General features: G+C 41.6%; 1 protein-coding gene across 2 annotated transcripts in view; it reads right to left on the reverse strand.

The window, feature by feature from the left end:
- PGK1 (phosphoglycerate kinase 1) overlaps positions 1-9,279 on the reverse strand; it is a 23,256-nt gene extending 13,977 nt beyond the window's left edge. The window contains exons 1-3 of one of the 2 annotated variants that reach the window (XM_021716159.1): positions 7,518-7,752; positions 4,687-4,692; positions 3,084-3,134 (exon numbers count right to left, since the gene is read on the reverse strand). In XM_021716159.1, the coding sequence (XP_021571834.1) occupies positions 3,084-3,134; positions 4,687-4,692; positions 7,518-7,555 (95 nt within the window). In that variant the 5' untranslated portion in view covers positions 7,556-7,752. Of the gene's footprint in view, positions 1-3,083; positions 3,135-4,686; positions 4,693-7,517; positions 7,753-9,206 lie in introns of those variants that run through there. The other variant, XM_008065296.2, reaches the window with a different exon arrangement.
- Between the last annotated feature and the right edge of the window lie 222 nt (positions 9,280-9,501).

Genomic DNA, 9,501 nt, shown 5'->3' on the forward strand with positions numbered 1-9,501 from the left:
TTTTATTATGATATTGTGGGTTACAGTTAAGGGTTAGGTATACAAATATGCTTCGTTCAGCACCCTTGTTGATACGGGTTGTCTCCTCATTCCCAGACATTTACTACCATTAATCCCATCTCCCTTCCCCTCCCCCCACATAGTTTCCCACTACTGTGAGTCATTTTCTTATAGTATTACATTGGATGTTCAAGGCCAATTATATGAGTGACTTTTTTTTTTTTTTTTGAGACAGTCTCACTCTGTCACCAAGGCTGCAGCACAGTGGTGCAATCATGGCTCACTGCAGCCTCAAACTCCTGGGCTCAAGGAATCCTCCCACCTCAGCTTCCCAAGTAACTGGGACCACAGGAATGCATCACTATGCCCCGCTAAATTTTTTTTGGTTTAACTTTTGTAGAGACGGGGTCTCAGCTATGTTGCCCAGGCTAGTCTTGAACTTGTAACCTAAAGTGATCCTCCTGCCTTGATCTCGGCCTCCCCAAGTGCTGGAATTACAGATATGAGCCACTGTGAAAGGCCAATTAAACTCCCTTTAAATACTGAAAAATTAGCTGTGCTCAGTGGCTCAGCCTGTAATCCCGTGCCTTTGGGAGGCTGAGGTGAGTGGATTGCCTGAGCCCGTGGGTTCGAGACCTGCCTGGGCAGACGAGACCTCATCTCTACAATAAAAAAAAATCAGCTGGGGGTGGTAGGATATGCCTGTAGTTCCAGCTACTTGGAAGGCTGAGGCGGAAGGATTGCCGGAGCCCAGCAGATCGAGACTGCGGTGGCCGGGAGCGGCCACTGCACTCCAGTCTGGGCGACAGAGTGAGACTCCAACTCAAAAAAAAAAAAAATATATATATATATATTGAAAAATTTTATTCAAACCTGCTAACTTTCCAGTTTTTCCAGTTTATAAGAAATTAAGATTGATAAGAAAAACATTTATTTACTCAACAAATATTTACTGAATTCTTCTTTTGTGCCAAGCCCTATTCCAGGTTCTGAAAATAAAACAGTAAATTCAAAAAAGTCTCTGTTCTCATGGAAGTGAAATTCTAATGGAGGAAAAGACAATAAACATATGTGTATATACATGTAATATATCAGATGGTGATAAGATATATAGAGAAAATAAAGCAAGGTAGGGGGATAAGAATGATTAGGGAACAATGATGGAGGAGATTTTAGATAAGATGGTCAGGAAAAGTCTGCTAAGGTAACATTTGAGCAGAAAATGGAATATAAAAAACCAAGTTATAGTTCTAAAATATGCTACTTAGCAGATATAGAAACTCATTTATATCAAATAAGCAAACCTGTATCAGGCACAAAGTTTGTGCAATTAAACCAATTAGTTTTCAGGGCTATGCCTTATTAGCAAGTTCTATTTGTAATGTTTCATTTTGTTAATCAACTCCACGGATTTCTGGAAATGAAAAGATTCCCAGATGTGTTTCTCTGCTCTTTACTCTTAAAATACCTTGACAGCCATATTTCCAGTTGTTTTTGTGTGCTGCAGAATAATGAAAATCAAGAGACATCAAAGCAACCTTGTATAAACAACTTGCCACTATGGTACAGTAGGGATGTGCCTGGAAAAATGCCAGGTTCTATTCTGGAACCAATACCTAAAAATGCTTTGGGTCTAGACCTGCATTGTCCAATATGATAAACACTACCCACATGTGCCTATTGAGTACTAGAAATGTGACTCGTCCAAGTTGAGATGTGCTATAAGTATAAAACACATGCAAGATCTCAAAAAAGTTAACTGTCCCTTTAATTATTATATTGATTACATATGGAAGTGATTATTTTAGACTTACTAAATTAAATTAAATATGGCTCATGTGATATTTCTATGAGACAGCACTGGTCTAGATCATTGGAAAGCAGCTTGCCAGCTCAAACCCTTCATTTAAAATTTAAAGCAAAAATTTTATTTTACAATCTAGTCAATAGTAAGAGCAATACTACTTAAAATTTATGCTTTTGGGCTGGACATAGTGGCTCATGCCTGTAATCCCAGCATTTAGAGAGTCTGAGGCAAGAGGATTGCTTGAATCTAGGAGTTCAAGGCCAGCCTGGCCAACATAAAAAGAAAATTAGCCAGTGTTATGGCATGCACTTGTAGTCCCAGCTACTCTGCAGGCTGAGGTGGAAGGATCATGTGAGACGAGGAGGTCAAGGCTGCAGTGAGCTATAACTGTGCCACTGCACTACAGCCTGGGTGACAGAGTGAGACCCCAACTCAAAAAATGTATATATACATATATATGCTTCTGAACCTAGGATCCAAGGCATTGGGACAGCTAAACTGACTGAAAAATTTTACTTCTTAAGTCATTTCCCTTCTATTTTTTAGAAGCAAAAATAAATCAAAATTCTCAACAACTGATTTTATCTGAGCCATCTAAAATAGGGGCTTATAAAACTTCATGTAAGCTTAATAACTATTGATATTTTAAAAAGTCTTTCTCTTACATAGTTCTTCATTTTGCAAGGGAAGCCATGTAACCTTCACTTTTTATATTCTTTAAAAATGAATAACTCAGATGGGCGCAGTGGTTAACGCCTGTAATCCCAGCACTTTGGGAGGCTGAGGCAAGGGGATTGTCTGAGCCCACAGGTTCAAGACCAGCCTGGGCAACTCAGCAAGACCTCATCTCTACAATAAACCAAAAAATTAGCCGGGTGTGGTGGCACATGCCTGTGGTTCCAGCTACTTGGAAGGCTGAGGCAGAAGGATAACCTGAGCTCAGCAGGTCAAGGCTGCGGTGGCCATGAGTGTGCCACTGTACTCCAGTCTGGGCGACAGAGTGAGACTCCAACTCAAAAAAAAAAAAAAAAAAAAAAAGAACAACTCCAAATTAAAAAAAAAAACGGGGAAGGGGGATTAGTTTCTTAGAATGACTTTTTTATATTTGTATATTCTCATTAGTAAGAAAGAGGAGCAGATTATGGGTTGATGGAATGCCAAAATCATATGGCTTAAGCTGCTATAGTTCTACAGTATGAAAATAAAACCATTTCATCCGATATACCTACACTCATACACATTTTAAACCCTACCTCAGACTTAGCAGAGACCTTACCTCTGGCTGTTTGTTATCTGGTTGTTCTTCATAGGAACATTGAAGTCCACTCTAAAAAAAAAAGAAAGAAAAAAAGTTTCAGGGTCATGATCGACTTGTTCTTTCCTAAAAGATTAGGAGAAGCACGTTTAATGAACCAGTTAAATAAGTTGGAAGTTCAAATCTCACCTTAAAAACAATCAGTAGCATTAAGTCAAGACAGTGGTTGGTCATGGGGAGCTGGGATAGGACACCAGAGGGGAGTTCTGGGGTTCTGGTGATATTGTATTTCTTGACATGAGTGATTGCACAAATGTGCTCATTTTGTGGCTAGTCCTTGAGCTTATGATTTGTGTCCTTTTAGGTACATATTTCATACTTTAAAAAGATTTTTTAAAAATAAGCCCTAAGCCAGGCTCGGTGGCTCAGCCTGTAATCCCGTGCCTTTGGGAGGCTGAGGTGAGTGGATTGCCTGAGCCCGCGAGTTCGAGACCCGCCTGGGCAGCGAGACCTCATCTCTACAATAAATCAAAAAATCAGCCAGGCGTGGTAGCGCATGCCTGTAATTCTGGCTACTTGGGAGGCTGAGGCGGAAGGATCACCGGAGCCCAGCAGGTCGAGGCTGCGGTGGCCGGGAGCGGCCACTGCACTCCAGTCTGGGCGACAGAGTGAGACTCCAACTCAAAATAATAATAATAATAATAAGCCCTAATTTAAATCAGATGAACTAGCCCTGAAAACCTGGAAAGCTAAAGCCAGTCCTATCTAAAAAGATTTCTATCTGGTCCTGGCATGACAGTATCTAAGTAGCAGCTAGAAGAGTGAAAATAAATAAGGACTGTATCTAGATTCTGATTTCTCTGATACTATTTCTGGGTTCTTATAATTTTTTTCTTTTTTCATAAGAAAAAACTGCATGCCACAACACTGGCTTTTTTTTTTTTTTTTTTTGTAGAGATGAGGTCTCACTATGTTGCCCAGGCTGGCCTTCAACTCCTAGACTCAAGCAATCCTCTCGCCTCAGCCTCCCAAAGTACTGGGATTACAGGTGTGTGCCACTGGGCCCAGCCCAGAAGCACAAATTTTAAGTGACAGTACTGCTCTTACTTTTGACTAGATTGTAAAATAAAGTTTTTGCTTTAAATTTCAAAAGAAGGGTTTGAACTGGCAAGGTGCTTTCCAATGATCTAGACCAATGCTGTCACATAGAAATATAATGTGAGCCATATTTTATTTAATCTAGTTAAGTCTAAAATAATCATTTCCTTGGGAAATGGATCTTTTCTCAAAAGAAAAAAAATACACTTGAAAAATAAAACACATCAAAAGAATATCATTCTTTTTGGAGAAAGCCTAGGGTCTTAAGTCTGGAAAGAAAACCCAATGTCTAGTACCAGGTACATAAGGTAGCCTTTAAGTATCACAGGCAATATAAATGAGATAGCCTCTTTGACAAAGCCTGAGAGGAGAAGGTAGGAAATGTGCCCCAGCCCACCTGACAAACCAGCAATTAGAAAGGAAGTGATTAAAGTAGCACAAGCAAATAATTAACAACAGTCTCATTTCTTACACAACAGATTACTGCTTTACCATTTTTAAGAACCAATTCTCAATTTCTTAGAACCTCAACCTACTTCAATGTGACTGAAAACAACAACTTTTTTTTTCATTGAGTTGGAGTCTCACTCTGTCGCCCAGACTGGAGTGCAGTGGCCGCTCCTGGCCACCGCAGCCTCGACCTGCTGGGCTCCGGCGATCCTTCTGCCTCAGCCTTCCAAGTAGCCGGAATTACAGGCATGTGCTACCACGCCCGGCTGATTTTTTTGATTTACTGTAGAGATGAGGTCTCCCTGCCCAGGCGGGTGTCGAACCGGTTAGCTCAGGCAATCCACTCACCTCAGCCTCCCAAAGGCGTGGGATTACAGGCTGAGCCACCAAGCCTGGCTGAAAACAACTACTTTTAAGTGACTTTTTTCCTCATCCGTAGAATGGGGATGATGGCATCTACTTCATAGTTACTGAGAATTAAATAAGTTAGCAATTTGTAAAGTGCTTAGAAGAGTACCTGGCACACACCAAGTGCCATAGAAGTGTTAGTTTTTATTATATGTTAATGCTTCTGGAAATGAAAATGTAATTCTGTGCAGAGCAGCCATTACTAAAAATAGCTAGCATTACTTGCAAAGGGACTGTAGGAAGTATGACCTAGTTGAGAAAACTCCTGCTGTCTTTGATCATAAACCTCTTTTTCCTCAGCCTTTTTCGGTACCCCTTACTCTCTAAGCTTTAGGCCTAATAGACAATTACAAAATCCTACAGACCTAATGAGAAGATCACCAATCCTATATTCCCTAGGCTTGAGAGTCAATCTACCTCAATGAAGAGTAGCCTTTTCAAAGGTGGACTGAGGAAAATAATTCTACATTAAAACATTTTAAAGAAAGTCTTCAAAATTAAAGGCAGTACACCTCTGAAGAAAGAAATATACTCTTTGTTTCAGGCCACTTAATTCTGATTCCAAGCATCTTTTTAAATATATCTTGAACAGGAGCTTGCCAGTCTGAAAGTACATTCCAAAGTTAGAGTATCCCATTACCATGGGCCATTTTCCCTCACGCAACCTCCCAGAAGGCACATGCTCAAAAGGACTAATGGCAAAAGGGTAAGCACATGCCACATTTTGTAGTGCCGCCTCCTACCCTCAGACCCTTACAGGAAGAAACCTCTTTGGGTAGAGACATTTAAGAATCTGCCTCATCTATGCAAGCTGCCATGATATCAGCTTACTGATAAAATTGGATTTATTCTCTCTCCCCCTATATTACCCCCCCTCATCTCCTACAACAGCTCTGCTTTTAGCTTCTCTGAGGACTCCAAATAGAAACTGCTCTTGCCAATACATTCTACTTGTTCCATTTTATGTAATATCTGCACCCCTTTTTTCCCATTTCGCCCACGTACTCCCAAGCTTTGCCTCAGGCATACAGTTATTACTATACATCCATTCAAATGAAAAATGACTAAAATAAAAAATAATGACACCCCAAATGCTGGTAAGAATGCAGAGAGGCTGATGAATCATACATTGTCAGTAGAAACGTAAAATGAAAGTATGGCCCAACAATTCCACTCCTAGGTGTTTACATGAAAAATGAGGTATGTCCATACCAAGACTTGTACACAAATGTTCATAGCAGCTTTATTTGTAATAGCGCAAAACTGCAAACAACCTAAATGTCCTTCAATGGGTGGACAGTTAAACAAACTATAATCCAACCATAGTACTCAGCAATACAAAGGAATGAACAGTTGATACATATGACAACTTGCATAAATCTTGAGGACATCATACTGAAAAAAAAAACTTAATCCCAAAGGTTCCATACTGTGTGATTCAGTTTATATTTTTGAAGTGACAAAAGTTTAGAAACAGTGGACAGATCATTAATTACCAAGAGTTAGTTAAGAATGCGGGAGGAAGGGTGTGACTATAAAGGATAGCATGAGGAAGATTAAACAGTTCTGTGTTTCGACTGTGGTGGTGGTTGCACAAATCTACATGTGATGAAATGGCACACACACTTTATACCAACGTCAATTTCCTACTTTTGACATTGTACTATTAAGTAAGATGCATCCATGGAGGAAACTGGATGAATACAAGACTTCTTTACTATCTTTGCAATGTCCTGTGAATCTACAATTATTTTTAAATAAAACATTTTAAAATATTAACTTAGCTGGAAAAAGAATACCAAGTGTCTGTCACTTGAAATATCAGATTCCAGGCCCACTTCCATTAAAAACTCTCAAAGGAATCAGGTCCATTATTGCTTCACTATCCATGACTGGAAAACTGAGGTATTATGGTTGTCTTCAAGACTTTTTTCTCTGATCTCAGTTTTTCCTGTTTCTCATTACACTACATCAAAGCTGTTGCTTAACAAGTTAACAACAGATGGGCTGGGCGTGGTGGTTCATGCTTATAATCCCAGCACTTTGGGAGGCTGAGGTGAGAACCCCTGTTGGAGACTGGCCTGGGTAGCTTGGTAAGACCTCATCTCTACAATAAAAATTTAAAAATCAGCCAGGCGTGGTGGTGCAACCTGTAGTTCCAGCTACTTGGAAGGTTGAAGTGGAAGGATAGCCTGAGCTCAGCAAGTGGAGGCTACGGTGGCCGTGAGCGTGTTGTCCAGCCTGGGCGACAGAGTGAAACTCTGACTCAAAAAAAAAAGTTACAACAGTTGGAAAAACCAATGAGGTTTAAAAAATATAGGAGAGAACAAGCAAAAGGGTAGTGCTTTACAAACAGGCAAAAGACTGGCAACGTATGAGAGAAAGAAAATGACATTGTAAAATAAGCAGGAAGTTTATTCAAAGAGGCTGTAAGGTACACTGGAGTCCAACAAAACTAAGTTGGAACCTGGTATACTGGCTATCTAAAATTCACTTAACAAATCAATTTCCCTCAGCAATTCAAACCAGAAGACCATAAGTCAGCAAATATGAGTTCACTTCTGCAGGACATAGAGAGGGGGTAAACGAAGCAGTCGCTACTCAGGAAGCCCCATTTCTGAAACACTACCAGCAACCACCACATACAGGCTTTGAAACAAAAAAGAATTGAGCTGACATCACAAGGCTGTCAGGCTCCTCAAAAAAAGTAGGCCTACAATGTCTGTTAAAAAGATACCAGTCTAAAGAAATATAATTTATCTGCATTACAAAGACCTAAGGCATTTGGGGAAATGTGGGCACCAGCTACTTCTCATGGACAGAATTATTGGGTTCTTCTGTCCATCTTCATGGCAAGGCAAAGAAGGTCACCCTTCTAAAACTAATACTGATCAAAATAAAATTAGAGAGAATTTGAGAGCTACATGTACTTTTAGGGTCCCCATACAGTTCCCTAACTCATAAGTCCCTCATGTGTTTAAAGTTAGGGTAAAGTGAGTCCCCTTACTACTTTATATCTGTTAGATCCAAAAGATGTCCTTGCTTGAACCGGACCAAATAGGGAAAGGGGCTGGATCACACCATCCACATGCCTGCCCATCAATCACTTCCTAAAAAGGTCAAGACTGCACAAGGCAATCAATTAAATCCCTTAATGGCCCCACTAGGTCAGTCAGAGGTGAGAGAAAAATCAAATAAAAACACCACTCTTGGATCCTGTCAAGGTATATGACATCAAGTCCACCAGTTACATACTTAACCATCCTTCTGCACTTTGCTGCTGGATGCACAAACATACCACACATTACAAAAAGGATAATGTTCTACTAGTAATTCTGGCAGATAAGGGATAAGCCATGTTGGAAAGTGGCCAGGTATTCACATGTGCAGAGTAAGAGATCCCAAGGTGCATGGGAAACCTTCCCCACTTCTAGTATTTTGCTTCTCCTAGCCACGTGTGGAGATGAGGCTGGAGGACAAGAAGTATGAGCGGACACACCCTTTTCTACTATTACCCAGCATGTCTCATAATCCTGAAGCTAACCCCGTGGCGTAGAGTGTAACAACAGGACACAGCAGGGCAACAGAGTCCAGTTACATAAGCTCTGCAGGGTCTCCTCCAGTGCGCCCTGCACTACTCTCCCACTACAATTCTTTCAAGAGGTTCTACTCCTAAACATTTAAATAACCATACTCTGGGACAAAGATATCCTTTTATGCAGGGACTTTTGAAATGTGAGCCGTTTCTCATTCGCTGGCATGGTCTAGAGCAGTGGGGGAAGGGAAATCAATAAAATGACCTTTCAAAGTCCCTTCCTTGGAACCTAGAGATTTGCTGTTTAAGCATTAAGTCCCACCTCACCGACTAGGCCCAGGAAAGAGAATTCCATTTCCTCATAGGAAGGCGGCCATAACGGGTCTTGACAATCTAGGCCCTTTCTCAGTGGAATCCACACCCAAAGGATGACTTCAGCCGCTTTCTGGGATGGGGGAAATGCGGTTAGAAACCATCCAATTCATGCACAGGCTCAGTTACAACGGAGCCTGGTCTCACCCTGCAAGCCTAGGACCCCTAGGGCCCAGTCAAAGGCTAAAAGCAACTTTGGGCAGATGGGAAAGCCAAGTCGGCTAGCGCCAGAGATGCTGCGGCAAAGCCCCGAGAGCGCGCAGGCAGGCGTGTAGAATTACCTCATAATGACCCGCTTCCCCTTCACGTCCAGCTTGTCCAGAGTCAGCTTGCTAGAAAGAGACATTCTGGCAACACAGCGAGGACAAGACAGGAGACTCAAAGAGCTACGAAATAAGCGACCGACGTGCGCTGGAGACGCGTGCAGAATGCAGAGAACTGCCGGGGCCCAGACCGCGTCGCACCGCCCCTCTATGTCCCGCCCCTTCCCGGTAGCTGTTCCTGACACGCCGAGCAGAGCTGCCGCTATTGGCCGCAGCCCTACGTGGCCCGCGCGCTGCCATTGCTCCCAGGCGC

The sequence above is a fragment of the Carlito syrichta genome, unplaced genomic scaffold (assembly GCF_000164805.1).
Source record: "Carlito syrichta isolate Samal-C Ts95f unplaced genomic scaffold, Tarsius_syrichta-2.0.1 Scaffold308206, whole genome shotgun sequence".
Lineage (NCBI taxonomy): Eukaryota > Metazoa > Chordata > Mammalia > Primates > Tarsiidae > Carlito > Carlito syrichta.